The sequence below is a fragment of the Cnephaeus nilssonii genome, assembly GCF_951640355.1.
Source record: "Cnephaeus nilssonii genome assembly, chromosome: 2".
NCBI classification, from domain to species: domain Eukaryota; kingdom Metazoa; phylum Chordata; class Mammalia; order Chiroptera; family Vespertilionidae; genus Cnephaeus; species Cnephaeus nilssonii.
Genome location: NC_137073.1, coordinates 83,714,709 through 83,735,303, shown reverse-complemented (window position 1 = coordinate 83,735,303; position 20,595 = coordinate 83,714,709). Strand labels below are relative to the sequence as shown.

The window sequence follows — 20,595 nt, the reverse complement described above, 5'->3', positions numbered from 1 at the left end:
CATATGTTTTTTCTGGATAATCTATGTACTTCTTATTCCATCTGTAGGTATAAATCTTTTTATGTTTCTTTGGCAGGATTGTGTTTACTCTGGAATTTTATTTCTTTTTTTTTTATATATATATATTTTTTATTGATGTCAGAGAGGAAGGGAGAGGGAGACAGAGATAGAAATATCAATGATGAGAGAGAATCATTGATTGGCTGCCTCCTGCACGCCCCCTACTAGGGATTGTGCCCACAACCCAAGCATGTGCCCTTGACTGGAATCGAACCTGGGACCCCTTAGTCTGCAGGCCGGCACTCTATCCACTGAGCCAAACCAGCCAGGGCTGGAATTTTATTTCTTATTCAGAAAGATAGTTTTAGTTGCTGTTGTTTTTTTCTTTTTATGTTTTTAATCCTTGGGTGATTATATACACTCCACCTAGGATACAGCTAAAAATTATTAAAAAGTTGTTGAAATAGGCTGGAGGTTAGATATTTTTTTTGTACTTTTAGTATCCTCTACATTGAAAATATCCTATCTAATAAAGAGGGAATATGCTAATTGACCCTCACGCCATTGCAAAGATGGCGCCCACAGCCAATAAGGAGGGAATATGCTAATTGACTGCCCTGCCTTCAAAGATGGCAGCGCCCACAGCCAATAATGATGGAATATGCTAATTGACTGCCACACCCTCAAAGATGGAGGCGCCCAGTCCCCTCAGCCCCGCCGGGGCGGCAGGTGGGCCTGGCCACTCCATGCGCCTGCCTCCAGAGTCCCCCAGTCCCCGCAGCTCCCCAGCCACCCAGGGTCAGTCCGAGGCTCAGGTAACCAGGGCCGGCTGAGGCTTGGGCTGCCGGCAGTGGCAGCAGCAGAGGTGTGATGGGGCGTCGCCTTCCCCTGATCGTTGGGTCGCCTCCCACCCCTGAGGGCTCCCAGACTGTGAGAGGGGGCAGGCCGGGCTGAGGGACCCCCCCTCCAGTGCATGAATTTTTATGCACTGGGCCTCTAGTTATAAAATTAACATTATCATTTATATGATAGAAGAAAATTCCAAAGGTACAATTTGAACCAAAGAAAGGGGGAGTTCAGATAGGATTGGATTATAATATTCTTGATAATCAAGACTTTGTTGTTCAATCTTTCATGTTCTTCATGTCATCACTAGTTATCAGATATGCTTGCAAGATATGCTGCTTGGCCCTTTAGAAAATTTTCCTGAAATTCCCCTTCCCCTAAATACATATAATATCTGGCCAAAAGGTATTTACTTCTGAAAAGTATAAAGAATGATAATATTTAAACTAAGGAAGATTGAAGCACATTTTATACTACAAAAAGAGAGCTAGCTCATGATTATCTGATCTTTAAAAATCATAACCTTTAAGAACTGTCTTTAAAATTAGTTTAATAAAAATGTTGCTCCCAGGTCCGGGTGAGGCCGTGCGCCCCTGGATCCGGGTGAGGCTGGGTCCCGGGTCCGGGAGAGGCCACGCGCCCCTGGGTCCGGGTGAGGCCACGCGCCCCTGGGTCCAGGTGAGGCTGGATCCCGGGACCAGGTGAGGCCGCACACACCTCGGTCCGGGTGAGGCCACGCACCCCTGGGTTCGGGTGAAGCTGGATCCCGGGTCCGGGTGAGGCTGTGCGCCCCTGGATCCGGATGAGGCTGGGTCCCGGGTCCGGGTGAGGCCGTGCGCCCCTGGATCCGGGTGAGGCTGGGTCCCGGGTCCGGGAGAGGCCACGCGCCCCTGGGTCCGGATGAGGCTGGATCCCGGGACCGGGTGAGGCCGCACACACCTGGGTCCGGGTGAGGCCACGCGCCCCGGGGCCTGGGTGATGCTGGGTCCCAGGTCCGGGTGAAGCCGCGCCCCTGCGTCCGGGCGAGACCAAACCAGAGGGAGTCGGACCTGCATTACCACCATTTGTCCACCATCCAGAGCTGAAAAGTCAGTGCCGACATGTATACATAAGGAACTGGTGGACATTGAAATTGGGTCTCAAAAGAACTGTTAGTCCAGAAAGAAACTTACTACAGACTGATTCATTTGCCTGTCAGCATAACTATTATTGCTCGTCTCACATTCAGTTATTATAAGTATATTTCTAGTGACACATGATCTCGCTCATGTCAGGCCTCAGAGGGAGGGTAGGAGAGGGTGGGGGTCGGGGGGAGAGATCAACCAAGGGACTTGTGTGCATGCATACGAGCTTAACCAATGGTTAAGGACAACAGGGGTGGGGGGGCATCCGTGGGGAGGGGTGGGGGATTGGAATGGGGGGATGAGGACAAATATGTGACACCTTAATCAATAAAGAAATTAAAAAAAAAATGTTGCAAATCTAAGAAATGCAAAGTGTATAAAAATGTTAGCTCATGTAGGTAAGTTACAATACATGTTAAGTTAGACTCCTTTGGTTATCTTTGAGGCCACTCTTAAGACACATTTCTCTTTTATCCTGGGAGCAATGAAAACCTTTATTTCAGATTATTCGTAAGTATTCTGGGATTATATTTCTTCCTATGTTTTTTGTCAGTATTTAAAGAATATGTTTTTCATAGCTGTTTTTTCATGCAATACAGTTACTTATTACATGGACAAGATTGGTAAATGAATTATTTTGTACATTTTTAATACTATATGACATGGTATGTCAGCTTCTGTTTTTTAATTGAGATATAGTTTACATATAGCATTATATTAGCTCTAGTGTACAATATAATGCTGCGCTATTTATATATTTCAAAATGAACAGCCCAATAAGTCTAGTTAACATCTATCACTACATATAGTTAAAAAATACTTTTTCTTGTGATGAGGATGTTTTAAGATCTATTCTCTTAGCAACTTTCAAATATACTATACAGTATTACTAACTATAGTCACCATGCTGTACATTATATCCTCATGACTTATTTATTTTATACCTGAAATTTTGTACCTTTTGACTACCTTCTATTTCATCCATCCCTTCACCTCTGGCAGCTGCCAATCTGTTCTCTGTATTTGCGAGTTCAGTTTTTTAAAAATACTTCATATATAAGTGAGATCATATGGTATTTATTACTTCACTTAGTTCAACTTCTCAGTTTTTAAAAACAACTTTTTAAATTTTATTTCTCCCATTTCTATGTTTTTTCACTAATTTTTGTGTGAAAAGAAAGGACACATAGGAAATACTTTGTAAAATTTTATCCTCGGTTTCTATCACTTGACAGTAGATTTATTTGTATAAGCACAACACTTCCCTTCACTATATATATATATTTCCTATCAAGCATATATATTTGGTTGTTCCCATATTTCTTTTTTCATACTGGTTATGTATATGAAAGCCAGTGAGAGAAACCAAAGGGAAAGACCTTTCTAAGGAATCTAGGACCAAACTTTTATAAATTTTAATACATTATGATAGGCCATGCTTTATTTTTATGTACTGATAGTTGATTGTCCAAACCAGAAAACTTCTAAAGGAATGTTGGATTCATGGAATGGCTCTTTAGCAACTTACAAGCAATTTTTTAATACATTTTATCCTAGAGGCCCAGTGCACAAAATTCATGCACTGGTATGGTAGGGTTCCTAGTGGCTGCTGTCTGGCGGCCGAGGCCTCCCTCCCTTCCCCCCAGCCAGCCTGCCCCCTGGTCGAACTCCCAGAAGAACTCTGGTTGAGGGAATAATTTGCATACTATGCTTTTATTATATAGGACTAGCGGCCTGATGCATGAAATTCATGCAAGGGGCTTGGCCCCCGCCACTGCAGCGGCTGCCTCTGCCTCGGCCCCTGCCACCACAGCTTCGTCCAGAAGGTCATCTGGAAGGACGTCCGGTCTAATTAGCATATTATGCTTTTATTATTATAGATTGTATATAGATTTTATTATATGTTCTTTTAAGAAGTAGCTATTACCATTACTTTAGTAAACACTAAGCTGTAAAATATTGCAGTTTTTACAACAATGGAATATGTCTTTTAAAATATTTGCAGCTTTTTTTCTAATTTAACTAAAGAACTTGCAAGTGCTAACATTCTGTGAAAAATGAAAGAGATATGTTTCATTCAAATGATATGTTATCTTCTGCTATAGTTCCTTTTTGTGGCAGAAGTCCTCCCTTACCTGGCTCACTGATCCATGATAAGGAACAATTTCATAAGGTGATAGGGAAGTAAACTAATAATATTCATGGGGGAGTCCAAGTCTGACCCAGGCCATAACTGCCCTCTACTCACCAGCTTAGGTGATCCAGTGAGCACTGACTCTGAGAGCATCGTCTTAATAAAGTTGTAGAGTTATCCACTGGTAATTCTGGGGGCAACTTTTTAGTCCTCTCTCATGTCACTCCTAGGAAGTGAGGGGAATTGTCCCTAGCTTCTCAGGTGACAATTTGGAGTTGACATTTCCTCATACAACATAATTTAAAAGTGTACATAGTAATGTTATATTGATTTACAGATGAATCTTCCAAATTCAAAATAGTTCACAAGTTGGGAATTATATGTACCTTTGTTTTTTAATTTAATTCAGTATTTGTCAGGATGCTGCTTTAAATGGCAAAGCCTCTCTTCCCTTTACTTCTTTTCATCTCTCAATTCTCTTTTCTTATACAGAGCTACCCCATAAAAGCATAACCTTGATAACCAATCTGGAGGGCTGGGTTGGACACCCTCTGGACCCTGTGGGCACTCTTTTCAGCAGCCTTATGGAAGCCTGCCACATGGACGATGAAAGCTTCCCTGGATTCTCCAATTTCACAGGTAAAATACCTTGACATTGGTCTCGTGTGCCCTTTTCTCTAAACTCTGAATGGCAGTGGTCATTTTTCTTCACAGTTTATTTTATGAATCCATACAGTTAACAATATCTACAGCTAGCAAGAGAGCAAGGAAATAGGCACTCCGCTTTTCAGGCAGGCTCAGATTCGACAGTTGACAGCATGTGTAAAGAACCTTAGGAATATTTATTCTCTTCTAGTCAGTGGTTGTGCATCTAAGAATTTATTTGTATTTATGACTGTTTTCTAGCATAAAGATATAAAATAAGGATGTGCATAATATGGGAGTGAGAAAGGATTGTCCCTTTGCTGCTCCCACGGTCGGGTGAGCTCAGAGGGTTTATTATCTCCCCTCCATATTGTCTTCATATTGTCTATTGTGGTTACCTCCATGGATTATGGGTGACCCAAAACTCTATTGGGAGGGCAAAAGGTATGACTGTGAATGTGCTTTCCTTGGGAGTTCAGTGGCTGAAAGTTTGTTAAAGTTTCTAATGGAAACAGAGATAAGAGAATGCTCAGAGAATCATTACTATTGTGATAACTGATGACTTCTTTGATGACAAAAAGGCCCTTGAAATTGGGTTACATGTGTTGTATTCTCAACTGTTCTTGTTATAAATTTTAACATTGTGATAAAAGTATGCAAACTTTCTTTATTGCGAGGCTTTTAAGAATTGGTAACTGTTGCAGTCATCATATAATTTTACACTTGTTTAATTAAAAGTTTTCTCATTAAGTATTCTTAGTATCTATTCTTAGATTTATAGTTTTCTTTGGTGATTCATTTTCAATGGGAAAAATATTTGTAATATTCTATCCCCCAAAACATACACATCTAGTTATTCATTTAGAAAACATAATGGAAAGCTATGCACTTGTTTTTTGGTCTTCTTGGAATTAAGTCAATAATTCAAACAAGTACTGGGTAAAATAAATATTTGTCCCTGAAAAAGTAGTTTCTGAACTCTGATTTCTTTTGTGACATTTTACAGAGAATATGGGACAGTGCAAATCTCTGGAATACCAGCATCTACCTGCACACAAATTCTTAGAAGAAGGGGAATCCTATTTAACTCTAGCTGTGGAGGTAGCCCTGATAGGGCTGGGACAGCAGCGTATCATGCCTGATGGGCTGTACACACAAGAAAAGGTTTGCCGGAATGAGGAACAGCTCATTTCCAAGCTTCAGGAAATTGAATTGGATGACACACTGGTGAAAATTTTTCGCAAGCAAGCAGTCTTCCTATTAGAAGGTAGTTTAATAATGAGTTTTCCCACTTATTTAGCCAATTTTATTTATGTTGGGAGTACTGTTTGAATGTATTTGGTATGGTGTTTATCCTGGTAGTATGGTCAGTGAGTGTTCATTATCCAATTATGGTATTACTTAATAAAAAAATACAGATGTTAAGATTTATATCATTTTATTTAGGTGGTCACATAGGATAGCCTATTAGAAATGAGCCCCATTTAATGCCATCAGCTCTGAAAAGGACTGTTTTTATTTTGGCTTGTTGTTCCTGAGATAAATGCAAGTTTGATATTTAGTGAGCTGTTACTGGTAGCCATATTCCTCTTTGCTGGATCAATTAAATAATAAAATGGAAATTGATTGGCATTCCTCTGAATTATTGGCTATTACATGACGTCTGGGTTTTGAATATGTCATTTGTACGTGCTAACAAAGGACTGAAAGCTGCAGGAGTGGATCTCCACTGTGCTGAGTAATTATTTCAGAGAATTCATTAGGATTACATTCAGCAAGTTAAAGTTTCATAGACCCTCTAAGGCAAAGCCTAATTTTCTTTTTTTCATAAGGTTAAGAGCTAAAGTGCCTAACAAATTTGGCTGGCATTGTTTTAACACAGTTTTGTGTGTTTTTTTCCTTGAAAAGACTAAGTGTAATTAGTATGGTAGCCTAATCTTTTGTGTAAATTTAAGTGATGTCTATTGATAAAAATGACTTCTATCTCTCAAGTACATGTTTGTCATTATTATGGGATTCTCTCTGATTGATAGGCTCATAAAAGTGTGCTGTCTTCGTCTTATATTCAGAACTATTACATATGGGGAAGGGATTTAGAGAAAATAGCATTTCAAAACCTCTTTTATTTTTCCAAAGCTAAAGATCTATTTGAAAGAAAATATTTTCATCAATACATTATACACATTTTAGAAATGCATTCTAAAGAGAAAATGTTTTTAATAGCCTGCTTAATTTTGGTAAAAATTCCTAATATTAACTTTTTGAAGCACTTTGCTAAAGTTTTTTTTTCTTCTTCTTCTAAACATAAAAGCCTATCTTGGCAAATTTCAAGTGATCTTGATTCTTTCATTACTGTTTTCTTTTACTTTCCTCTCATAATTTCTTTTGAGATAAGCAAAATCATTAGCCACAAGCTTTTTTTATGCTGTCACTGGCTCTTAGTAACTGGCTTTTGGTTTCTAATATATTGAAGGGTAGGAAGAGGGTGTGTGCTTTTCAGTCTTGAGGGTGTCTGATATCTGTTTACCATTTACCTTCTTAAATGTTCTCCATGTTCATTACTCATGAATAATTTTTAACTGTCTTAGTCTTTGATTAGTTCATACCTCCCCATTAAATATTTTTATAAGAACTGTGCCTGATGAAGAGTGTTGTTGACTCATCCCTGCTCGGCCCACAAAGAGTGGGTGGTGCAGGACAGGAAACAGTCTAACAGGAAAGAAGAGAAAGGGACCCTTTCTGTCAACTCCAGAAGATAGGCACTTCATGGTTGAGTTGACTGCACTGGGCACCAACTTATTTATGCATCAATGTACTCCAGGAATTTCAGGGGTGCAATAGTTAGCAGACTCAGATATCGGAAAAGCACTTCTGGGGAACTTACTACCAAATTTCAGTCTTTCATTATTCAATACACTGATTATTGAATTACACTGATTATTAAACCACAGATAATTCGGTGATACCCAACTGAATGTTTTGCTTGTTGGTAAGTGTCATAACAAAGTACTGATTATGCATTCTGGCTTTTCCTGCATAGTGAATAGGTAGCTTGATGGTTTAAGGGAAACATTGGAATGAAATGGAAGAGACATGAAGAAAATAGTCTACAAATTTGCTATATTTAGTTCTTAAGTAAAATAGAGTTATTGTCTTAGTCTTTTGAGTCTCCCAAAGCAGAATACTACAGACTGGGTGGCTTAAGCAGTCGAAATTTACTCCTCACAGTTCTGGAGGCTGAAAAGTCGAAGGTCAGGTGCTGGCCAGTACACTTTCTGGTGAGGTCCCTCTTCCTGGCTCAGAGATAGCTGCCTGAGAGAAGGTGCATGCATGCAAGCGCTAGCTCTCTGCTGTCTCTTCCTATAAGGGCATTAATCCTATTGGATCAGGGCCCCACCCTCTGACCTCATTTAACCTTCATTGTCTTTATGAAGGCTCTTTCTCCAAATACAGTCACATTGGGAGTTGGGACTTTGACACAATGAATTGAGGTGGGAGATAACGAGCTTTCAGTTCATAATAAAAACCTAAATAATTTGGCCTCATTATATGAACTAAAGGTCGAACTATAATGCTATTTCAACTTTTGAAGAATATTAGATCACTAAAGCATTTTTAAATATCTTAAACACAAGAAAAAGATGAATAGGTTTGGTAAAATTAGAAATGTAGGATGGATTTTAATTTACCTCGGTTAAAAAAATGGTGTTTACTATGATTTTTCAAGTACTTAGAACGAATAATTCAAAAATGCTAATGAAATTTTAAAATAACCTCTATTAAAAATTATCTATAATATGTAACGTTCCTATCCCATGCTCAGTGCAGTAACTCCTCTCACCATTTCTTCTGAACTGCATTTCTTGATTTTAAACTCTTCACCAGACTGATGTTTCTCAGGGAAAACAAAGGCATTATGTCCTTTGGGCAGTAGTGTCATGGTTCATAATTCTAGAAATCATGAAACAGTTTTTACCCAAAGGTGACATGGAAACTAATTTATTACACAGTTTACAGTAACTAAACCTCAAGGTACGTAAGTGGAAAGAAGTTGAACTAACCACTGTGGTTTCCTTTCACAATTTAAAATCTGTATTGCCCTTCCTAGGGCAGCATTCAGAGAGCACAGGGGAAGTCAGCTCTGCCACCAGCCCTGTCATAGCTTACTAAGAAATGAGTTCTGGCTGCTTCCGTGTAATTTTGCTTTTAAAATTGGTCTTTTGGAGCCCAAAATGTGGTAACTTTTCAGTTACTTTAATTTTTTTCTTTTGCCTATGGTGAGTATCAAATGGGTAACTATTCTCTTATTATTAATCACTTTCTGAGAATCCGTATTTATTTCTGCTTATTAGAAGCAACAATGTTTAAAGTCTTTGTATTGGGATTTGTGGTTCAGAATCCTCCCCAACCCTCCAGAGCACTCTTTTCCAGAAACCCAGCTTGTCTGTGCCCCTGGGACTGAGGGACCAGGCACAGGTTCCAAAGTTAAGCTGCAGAGTCATCTGTGCATTTGAAAATCTGGCTGCTGGGACATACAGGTGTGCAGAGGATGTTTCTTGAATTCAGTGAGGTTTCATACATTGGAAGGTTTCTTTCTCCAAAGCAGTTAAAATGTGGAAAAGCTCTGCCCTTTAGCTCTTTGATTCTCATTTCAGCTGTGGTGCAGCTGAGGGATTGTTCCTGAAGTAAATTTGACATTGGATACTATAGCCTATAGAATCATTTTTTACTAAGAATCTGTATTCCTTCTACTGTGCCACTTAGATCAGCGGTCACCAACCTTTCAGACCTCGCGGACCACCGGTTGATGACCACTGCTCCAAAGGTTTCCTCAAACCAGCGGTCGCCAATCTTTCGGACCCACCGGTTGGCAACCGCTGACTTAGATTACATTCTTAACCAGATTAGCTTGTATATGTTATAACTTTACATAACAATTTTAAGATATACTTTACAAGAAGTCTTAGTTCCTTTTTTAGGAATGTAAAATGTGTATGCTCTCTTCCCACAGCCGGACCATATAGTGGTTTAGGCGAAATAATCCATCGGGAGAGCGTTCCAATGCACACATTTGCCAAGTATCTCTTCACCTCTCTCCTACCTCACGATGCTGAATTGGCATACAAAATTGCACTGAGAGCAATGCGGTACGTATTCACAGCCCAGCCGGGCAGATGCAATCCAAATTCCCCCCTGGGAGGAATGGCTGTTCACTGATTTCTCATTCATTCGTGTTTCTTGTAGGCAGCAGAAAATCTAAAGAACATATTTATTTATATGTTTCTTGGATTGTGTAGTGGTTTGTTCATGGGCCGTGGGCTTGTTTGACTTCTGGTTAAAAGTAAAGGAAGATGGTATCCTTGACTGCTGTCATACCCTGTACTCCAGTGGAGGGTGACGGGGCTGGGACTGTTTCTAGTGCTGAATGCATCACTAGGAGAGCAGATCCTGGTCTGCCAGGATCTGCCCCCTCAGCACTGACTGCTGCCATCTCCTCTCCAGTCCCTCCTCTTCAGCAATAACAATTAGAGTATGTTCTCTGCCACTCACCTTTCTATTTTCACTTCTCTTTTAAAAGTCAATTCACCAGATAATTATTTTTATTGCAAATCTGTTCTTGGTGAATATTTTTCAGTGACTTTAGGATTGTATTTGTCAGTCTTATTTGTAGCCTATTATGCTTTAAAGACCTGAAAGGAATATCTACCTTTCTTAAAACATGAGCTTTTTCCTTTAAAAAAAAAAATTAAAGCACTTCTTTGTTAAAGTGCAGATTAAACCTCATTATAGTCGCCTAAAGACAAACCATGAACATAACCTAAAAGCTTGAGGTGCCAGAGAATAGTTTGATCCCATAGAAACTTTTTATCAAAGATTCCATGTCTGCAACCAGTACAGTGGGTTCAAAATCAAGCTCTTGCCTTTTTATGTGTGTAGCTCGGCTCTCAGAGGCCTTTTTTGGTGCAGTGATAAGGGTGTGTGTGTACCTGTGTGTCAGTGTGTTCTGAGGCTGACATCTTTCCATTTCACATGCTTCCCTTGTCAATGTGAAGAAGCTTCATTTACCTACTAGAGAAACCTTATAAATTCTCTTGTCTGTTTTTAAAATACCAAAAAATAAATTTAAAACTAACATAAGCAAAAGTTTCCCACCAAATTATTTTATACCACTTGGTTTGTATTTTAACCAGTTTTAACTGCCATGTGTCCAAAGAAGCTTTTATCTCACTTGCCATCTATAGACGCTTATGGCGTACAAAGGGTTAAAGCACACTTATTAGTAAGTTCCTATTCCCATGTTTGGAAGCCGAGAGTTGTCAGATAAAGACAGACGCTCAGCTCTATACCTATTCAAATCTGAGAGTTGTGCTCCTGTGTAAAGGGAAGGATGCTAATGTTATGATGCCACCAGATGCAATTGCTCTGACATTGTAAAGTTTAAGAGGAAAATAGCATGAGGTTTCTCTGTGGGTCTGGCTTATGCTAAAGCTGACACTCAGATATTCATTTATGATTGTGCTTGATTGCTGCCCAGGCAGTTTGTTCACGGGATACTAGAAGGGCACAAGGGAATTGCTTTCCCACCTCTTCTCTTCTACCTGCCACCATCCCCCTGCCAAAGGACTGCGTGGTGGGACCTCCTAGAGCATCTCAGGGCAGCCATGGGAACAGGAAGGAAGAGAGACCTTCTGGAAGTAGGCGTGGTGGGCTGGAGAAGGGTGTTTTCAGCACTCATTTTCTCATCTTTCCAGGGGGGTCGACTACTTTCTTCTACAACTCTGGAAAGATCTGCCTGTTAATTACAGGAATATTCTGGGTGTTTTGTTGTTGTTGTTTATTAAACTAAAGAGCAACCCCACCAAAATGCTTATTACTTAATTGCCTACCTTGCCATCCTCTAATGCTAACATCTCTTTGTCCCTAGATAAAGGGAAAAGATAATGAGGCATTTGATTTACCAGAGCAGTACCTGCTCTTAGATGGGCCCAAGGCCAGCCTCACACCCTGACCCTGCTAACTCCTCCTGATCCCCAGCTTTATTCTGTAGTTCCTAATACTGCTGTACTTGAGTGAAGATCAGTGTTTTGATGATTATAAAGGAATTATTTCCGTTATAGCTACTATACTAATCTCTTCGGCAGTTATGTTTGGAGACAATCACTAAGCATGTGCTTTGTTTTTAATAATTATTCTTTACTTTTCAACATATTAATCAAAGATTGATTGAAATGGGAAATACACGGAATTTATATGAGACTGTCAAGGACAAATACTTGGATAATATGCATTCATCATCTTCTGATATATATGATAGAACCTATTTTAACTATAAATGCCTGAAGGAATAAGGAACTTATTTTTTAGAAAGTATGAGTAATGGAAAGGGAGTCTTTTTTTTTTTTTACTTCCCCTCTTATGTTGTGTTTTAGTAAGTTAAGCATATACATCTCAGTTATCCACCAATCCCTGACTGTTGTAATCTAAGTCTTAATATCCACTTCACTGTTAGTTTTCTCTTGATTTCTATTTTTTAATGAGTGGTAAGATTCAAAAACTTTAAAGTAGGTAAACGTCAAGACTGATTTTCATACTTCAGTATTACATATCTTAATTTCTATGAATTGTGCAATTTTCTGAATTATGTTAAAGAAAGGAAATCTCTTAGGTTTAGATAATGAGTAATTAACAAGATGACTTTGGCATCCAGACAGCAAAGTGTAGCTGTACCAGCTCCTCCTGCACAAGGACTGACTGGTTCTCCCAGCACCTACCCACTCCTCTGGCTATAGGCTATTCCCCGTGGCAAAGGTGATAGATGAGTGATAACCAGGAGCCACCTACCCTGTCTCTTCTTGTTACAGGTTACTAGTATTGGAATCTGCTGCTCCAGCAGGAGACCTCACCCGCCCACACCACATTGCGTCAGTTGTTCCCAACCGATACCCTCGCTGGTTCACTTTAAGCCACATAGAATCCCAGCAGTGTGAGCTGGCATCCACCATGCTAACTGCAGCCAAAGGTATTGGATTGTCCTGAGGCCTCATGATTGTTTTGTTAGTTTGCCTTTTTGTTTAAGGGTCATGTTTGCTATCAGATTCTTAGTAGTGGTGCTAATGTTGGGTTGTAGGGGATACTTTTCATTAGTGTTAGCTTATGGGGCAAAATAGGTGCTGCTCATTTGAGCCTGGCATTTTCCTCATTTAACTGCATCATTAAACCTGTTGCTGGCAAAGTTAAGGTTTAGTTGCCATGCTATGTGAGTGATGGTTGAGATTCAGAAGGAGATTGAAAAGTTGAGTTACATTTTTTTCTCTCCCTGAAATATTCACCAAACATATATATAAGTAGGAACTAGGAGAGCTATTTGTTATCTCGTGTTGGTCCTGGGTCACATGTGTTTTTAGTCATTGAGAGTTTGTCTCAGTGTTTCTTTTGGGTGAAACTGAAATTCATTGACATGGCAGTAACTTAAGTTATAACATGTGTGCCATCTGTGACCATTTCAGGGAAATTAACTTGTGCTTTATGTTTATTTTGTTTCCTTTTTACTTCCCTTTGTATGTGTGTGTTTGGTATGATTTTTTTTGTTTGTTTTTATTTTGCTTTGATTTGATTTGATTTGGTTTGGTTTGGTTTTTCCTTGTTCATTGCAGGCGATGTTCGGAGGCTGGAAACAGTATTAGAATCCATCCAGAAAAACATTCACTCCTCATCCCACATCTTCAAGCTTGCCCAGGATGCATTTAAAATAGCAACTCTCATGGACACTTTGCCAGACATCACTCTTTTGAAAGTGTCTCTGGAGCTGGGCCTGCAGGTATGTGACTAATGGTCTTTCCTGGGATACCAACAACTGCTAAATAAAGACAGCATCTTGAGGTTGTTTCTGTTTGCTTATTTGGATTTTTTTAGTGCAGGTAAATGAGTTGGGTGCACAAGTCTGTTAGACTTTCGGGAGAGCACTGTGCTTCAGAGCTGAGGTCATTTCCCCTGAACCAGGTACTGCCTGAGGTGCAGGGGGCTGCATTGACATTTAGAAGGCTGATTTGATATATGTCTTTCAAATAAAAATCATTTTCTTAATTATAGCCTTAACGGCACCTTTTCTCCTTTAATGAATGGAGAAGAATTATTGCTCATTAGAGCCTTAAATAAAGCTATCATGTATAATAAAGATTCAATTGTTAGGGGTAAATTTTTAGAGGAAGTATGAATTTTTATTGATGTTTGCATTTTCATAATAGATGGGTAGTTCTAGCTCTTTTTTTAAAAAAATTTAATCCTCATCCAAAGAGGGGGAGGGTATTTTTTCCATGATTTTTAGAGAAAGTGGAAGGGAGGAGGTTAGAGGGGGAGAGAGAGAAAGAGAGAGAGAGGAGAAAGAGGGACAGATAGGCGTTGATGTGAGAGAGAGATATCAACTGGTTGAACCTGCAGTCAAGGTACGTGTCCTTGACCAGGAATCGGACCTTTGGGCCACAGGCTGACACTCTAACCACTAAGCAACCAGCCAAGGCACTCTTTTTTATAACCCTGAGAAATTAGGTAAAGAAGGAGTGATGAGGCCAGGGGCCAGTTTCAGCGTTCAGCAAGCCGCTTAGACATATTACCCAGGACATTTTCAGTTAGTTATGCCAATAGATGTTTGCTTTCTTATAGTTTCTGAAAAGATTACTGTATAAACCCGGAACTGTAAAGTTTATATTTCTACTTTTCTCGGGAATTCTCTGTATACATTTGTGGGTTTTTTTTTTTCCCCCTCCTTGAAAACCAGTGAAATAAATTTTCATCCTCTAGTTACCTAAAGTATGGGGAATGGAATACCCTGATTAGATGACTAATCTGGTTTTCTAGTTAGGGATTCTCCTTACAGTAATTAATAAAGTTTAAAGAATTGTATTACAAGAAAATGCAGTTACCATATATTGAACTGTACAAGCAGAAGTTATAGGAGATTGATTGCATTTAAACAATAAAATGACATTTTAAAAGTTTCTTTATAAAAATAAATTCTGGTTATTTGGCTTATTTCTTTTGTCTCTTAAAGGTATGATGCAGAAAAAACACACACAATAATACAAGTTTTCCAGGTATTTGGAATCCTGGCAGATTTGGGGGATAAATGGCAGGTTACTGAGAGTTTGCTCCCTGCCTCATTCCTTGTAGGACACAGGAAGAAATCCCACAGGGCCTTTCCAAGGCTTTAGGAGGTTACATGTCTAGATTTTCTGAATCTTAAAAAATGGGGGAAATAGGAACAAAGGGATATTTTAACTTGGGGTCACTTATTAGAAAGTGAAAAACAAAATCAGATCACTAATGATGCCAAAGATGATTTCTTTCCATGGACCTGAGGTTATCTTCATACTTGCCAGACAAGAGAACCAGAGACTGAAATAATGACTAAAATACCTCTGCCATCTGAGGGTTTGTAATCAGAATTACTTCAGGGGAGCCTCAGAAATGTAAAACCATGGAATGTTAAATCTGGGGAGGAGATGAGGCCTGGACTGTGTTTAATGCTTCAGCCCAGGCCTCTAATTTTGCAGATGAGAAAAGTGATTGAGTGACTTGCCCAGGATGCCGCATCTGGTCAGTCGACCCACCAGGAGTAGAGTGTGGACCTCCTGCCTCTCGGGCTGGGACAAGGCTGGGAGAGCCATGGACAAATTCATATGCAGAGCTTGCTCTAAATATGGCTCTCTGTCCTCCTGCTAATAGGGGGGGTGCTTTGTAGTTATACCTTGGAATGAATTGTTTTATATTTCCACTGACTTGGGATAATCTTCCAGAACATTTTATTTTCCTATCTTTCTTTATAGGTTATGCGAATGACACTGTCAACCTTAAATTGGCGACGGCGGGAGATGGTCAGATGGCTGGTAACATGTGCTACTGAAGTGGGTAGGTAAACTCTGGAGGAGGAGCTTCCCCAGATCCCTCCTGTCAGATTTAACTCCTCAGTTACAGGTACAAGAACTTCTTCCCTCTTTCACCTTGACTTTTCCAAGGCTCCTGCCGCTCCAGCAACCACCAGGGGCTCCCTTCCCTCCATCCTTCAGTTGTATACACTTGCATTGCCCCTCTTCCAAACTGTCAATATGTGGGGCTCCAAACTCACTAAAATGGAATAGGTCAGTGAGAAAACACTTTTTATCCAGTTGGTCTGTCACTATTAAGGTGCTTTTAGTAACTTTTTGTGATAATCAGGTTTACAATTTTATATTAAAGGATTCCAGCGTGAATCCTTGGTGGATTGGAGCCCACCTTTGAAACTAACTTGAGACTGGATTAGTGCTTCAGTCCATTTCAGTAAAAATGATATAGTTGCCTATTTGCTCGGAGTGTTTTCTTCATCATCTCAGGACTTGTCATGGTGCCCAGCAGAGAAATGACCACTGGGTATGGTACACGTGAGCTCTCAGATGTGTGAGATATTGTAGCTAGCCCTAAGAAGATCCCCCAAGCTGCAATTTGTGAGACCTTTTAGCCACCTGCTTCCCCTCTGCAGCAGTAAGTCAGTGCTGAAAAAACTACATTCCCAGCAGAAGTGCCAACACCAACAAAATGGTGGCTGTTGAAAATATATGTTGGTTCAACTGTCTTTCTTTCTTCCTGTTTGCATCAGAAAAGGACACATACCTCTTGCTGAGAGGACACCACCACCTCAGTATTTAGATACTGACACAGCAGATACTGTAAAGTCATTCTTGTTATTCTTCTTTTATTAATTCATGATGGTTTGTTATTTTGAGAAAAGGTAAATTGGTCTCAATATAAAAATTATGTTTAGATTATTGATGTGATGCTTAAGAACTGCCACACAATTCCCCTTCCTCTGCACTAAAATATATGCCTAATTTCTCTCTGCAATTTAGTACTTACTCTTTAAACATTCACCTTTAGGACTTTTCTACAGCTGAGGCATATTGGGTCTGTGTACTTAAAATGGTTATTTTCAAGTGCTTGTCAGCCATTTCCAACATCTGTGTCATCTGTAGGTCTGCTTCTGTTGAAGTTTTTCTCTTGATTATGGGTCACATTTTCCTGCTTTGTGTGTCCTAATCATTTTATATCGTGTGTATTATAAACTTACACACAAATACACACGTACACCACATAAAAACTACCTATTTTGTTGGGGGTTGTGGTTTTTCTGAGAAAAACTATAGATTCTGTAGTGGGTATCTGGCAGGAGGCCCCAGTGAACTGGAACTCATTAGCAAAGAGCCATTGTGTGAAATGGCAAGCAGCACAGTGCAAATACCAGCTACCGAGAGGATTAGTTCTGTATTACAGGAAGTGCATGTTCCTTTCAGGCACTTCACTGAATAACAATCCATAATAACCTTATTCTAAAAGGTTGCTCCCAGGCACATTACCTTATAGGATTTTCTGGCCTAGCTCATGTCTGGTGATAGTTAACAACGTAAGCATTGATTACAAAGTGAGAATAAGGCCAGACCTCTAGGCAGCATCCTTGTCAGTAATAAGGCTTCTCTGTGTTCCTTGCAGGTGTTTATGCCCTGGACAGCATCATGCAGAGCTGGTTTACGCTTTTTACTCCCACCGAGGCCACAAGTATAGTTGCAACCACCGTAATGTCCAACAGCACCATTGTCCGCCTCCACCTGGACTGCCATCAGCAGGAAAAGCTGGCCAGCAGTGCCCGGACACTCGCATTGCAGTGTGCCATGAAGGACCCTCAGAACTGCGCCCTCTCTGCGCTGACCCTGTGTGAAAAGGATCACATAGCCTTTGAGACGGCGTACCAAATTGTTCTCGATGCTGCTACAACCGGCATGAGCTATACCCAGCTCTTCACGATAGCACGGTACATGGAGCACCGCGGGTACCCCATGAGGGCCTACAAGCTGGCCACCCTGGCCATGACCCATCTCAACCTGAGCTACAATCAGGACACGCACCCTGCCATTAATGATGTTTTGTGGGCCTGTGCGCTCAGCCACTCCCTCGGTAAAAACGAGCTTGCAGCTATAATACCTCTGGTGGTCAAGAGTGTCAAGTGTGCAACGGTACTGTCAGACATTTTGCGCAGGTGCACTCTGACCACTCCTGGCATGGTGGGACTTCATGGAAGGAGGAACTCTGGTAAGCTCATGTCACTGGACAAAGCCCCCTTGAGGCAGCTCCTGGATGCCACGATCGGGGCCTACATCAACACAACGCACTCGCGACTCACCCACATCAGTCCTCGGCACTATAGTGAGTTTATAGAGTTCCTCAGCAAGGCCCGAGAGACCTTCTTAATGGCGCATGACGGACACATTCAGTTTACGCAGTTTATTGACAACCTGAAACAAATCTACAAAGGCAAAAAGAAACTGATGATGTTGGTTCGGGAGAGGTTTGGTTGATAGAACTTGTATGAATGGGGTGGGGGTGGGGGTGGGAGGGATGGTTTGTTTTTACTTGAGCCTGCCTTTGTATCCTTTTTAACTTAAAGAACAGAGCCACACCGGTATTATATGTGTATAGTTCTATTGCGTTTGCAGACTAAATTGTCATGTTGTGAAAGTTTGTGTGTTCTTAATTTTCTCTTCCCTTTCTCTTCTTTCCTTTTATTTTATTATATTTTTTAATTTTTTTTTTTTGTATGAGAGAGACGTTAAAAAGGTTTGGTTTACACTGAGTATATGTTGTCAAGTGGCAAAAGTCCACATAGCTCTCCTGTTTTCTGTATACGTTCACAGCCTCAAAAAAAAAATAATTGAAATGGCTTTAAAAACCAAACAGAACACCTCCATCCTGTGATAAGTACCTCGAATGGATTCAGCTTTACTCCTTTGTAACTCATCTTTACATTTTCAGCATATTTAAACAAACCAACAAAATGAAATACTAGTAGTTAAAGGCTGACCCACGTGGCTTTGCAATGCTGTTCGTCCAGAAGCATGGCACACGATGCTTGTGCATGTGGAAACTTAGCGACTGTCAACATACATTCTCAGGGATTTATCAAAAAAATTAAAAAAGAATGAGAGCATTTATTGTACTGTATATATATTATAGTATATGTCTGAATATTGAAAATATAACATTAACTAATTTATAAAAAATATTCTATGTAATGCAAAATACTTGAAGCTGCAGTAGCTTGGTTTTAAACAAAAACAAAAAACTGAGAGAAAACCTATCAGAGGGACTAAAAGTGCGCCTTGCTTCAGGGTTGGCTCAGGCGGTGAACTTCATGCTGGGCATCTATGCAGAGCCACCTTTTGGATTGCATGGTTGGACTGAGATCTATTGGGAGAAATTATATATGTATATATATATTTCTACAACTTATGTATACATATATATGTAGATACAGACACCAGACACACACACACACACACACACACACACACACACACACATACCAACAACAACAACCACTACACCACACATGCTTGTAACAGGCACTAGAATAAAGAGGGACAACAAATACACAGCCAGAGCAGCAAGCCTTAGCATTAAGAATATACAGTATGCCAGAACTGGGGTTCGTGCCTCCTAGCCTACGAAACTTAAATATCCTTTTGACACAAACGCAAAACGTTTTCCAGAACAATTGACTTATGATACATAACGCCTTTGCAGTGAGCTAATAAGCTAACCTTTGTGCACAAATAACATTATATATATTATATGTCTCTTCTGCATAGGTATTTTGACTTTGTGCAGGACAGAAAGTTGTGTAGGTAGACTGTTCTACTTTTCAGTTTTCTTTCTTTTTTTTAAGATATATTTTATTTTCTCTAGAATTACTCAAAACAAAAGCAGCCTTCTATCTTGCCTTGTCTTAATGCTTTAAAATAACCAAACTGGAGATCTAACTACCAAACTGTTCATTATATTATGGAATACCAACTTTGGTTACAGTATAGTGTCTTTACTTTAGCTGATGGTTCTGTAACCTTGTGCTTTTTAAAGCAATTTTTATGTTTTGGTGCAAAAGTTGTCCAGTGTCTCTTGTTCCCTTCATTAGAGAACATGCTAGAGGTATGTTTGTAGGTATTTTTGTTTAGAAGAACTATTTCATGCGCTCCATTTTATTTATTATAATAGGTAAAAAGAAAAAAAAAAGGTTGTACTTCATCACCCATGTAAACATGCTCATGAAGTTGAAAGTAATTAAGATTTGATACACTGATATCAATTTATTTATGTAACTAAATCACTGTTTTATAAACTTGTTAATGATCAACAATTTTTGTTTTGATTAAAATTAGTTTTTTGAAAGTTGATTCTGCCTCTTTTATGGTATATCTCTTATTACACTTGAACTTGGTGATTATAGACCTGGATTTTACTACATCTTGAAGTGTTTATATTCACTTACCTAATAAATACTTATGTACTAGTCCCTGGAGATACAATGGTGAACAAACAAAACCAAACGCTGGAGCTTACTGTCTGCTTAATGAACAAGACAGACATAGATCAGATACAAAGATAAAACTATAAGATAGAATAGCCAATTTCTCTTCACTCTGTATACTTAGTCATTCCTCCCTAATTAATAAACTATAATTTAGGATACTCGGTACTTGATATAGTTAATAAATGCTGAGTTTATGGAAGGTTTTTTGGTGTGTGGTTTAAAAGGAAAGCTATAATAATAAAAGAGTAATATGCTAATTAGACCCGACAGCTGAACAACCTTCCGGATGAAGCCATGGCAGCAGGGGCTGAGGCAGAGGCAGTCAGGGGCGATCAGGCAGGCAGGAGAGTGGTTAGAGACAATCAGGCAGGCAGGCAAGTGGTTAGGGGTGATCAGGCAGGCAGGCAGGCGAGCCAGCGGTCCCGGATTGCAAGAGGGATGCAGGCCGGGCTGAGGGA

At 39.8% G+C, this 20,595-nt stretch overlaps 1 protein-coding gene across 1 annotated transcript in view; it reads left to right on the top strand.

Annotated features, from left to right (window-relative positions):
• ZSWIM6 (zinc finger SWIM-type containing 6) overlaps positions 1 to 20,339 on the top strand; it is a 201,131-nt gene extending 180,792 nt beyond the window's left edge. The window contains exons 8-14 of the mRNA XM_079794235.1: positions 4,597 to 4,743; positions 5,756 to 6,016; positions 9,761 to 9,896; positions 12,612 to 12,769; positions 13,404 to 13,567; positions 15,573 to 15,654; positions 17,266 to 20,339. Coding sequence (XP_079650361.1) covers positions 4,597 to 4,743; positions 5,756 to 6,016; positions 9,761 to 9,896; positions 12,612 to 12,769; positions 13,404 to 13,567; positions 15,573 to 15,654; positions 17,266 to 18,128 — 1,811 coding nt within the window. The 3' untranslated portion in view covers positions 18,129 to 20,339. The remainder of the gene's footprint in view (positions 1 to 4,596; positions 4,744 to 5,755; positions 6,017 to 9,760; positions 9,897 to 12,611; positions 12,770 to 13,403; positions 13,568 to 15,572; positions 15,655 to 17,265) is intronic.
• The last annotated feature ends 256 nt before the right edge of the window (positions 20,340 to 20,595 follow it).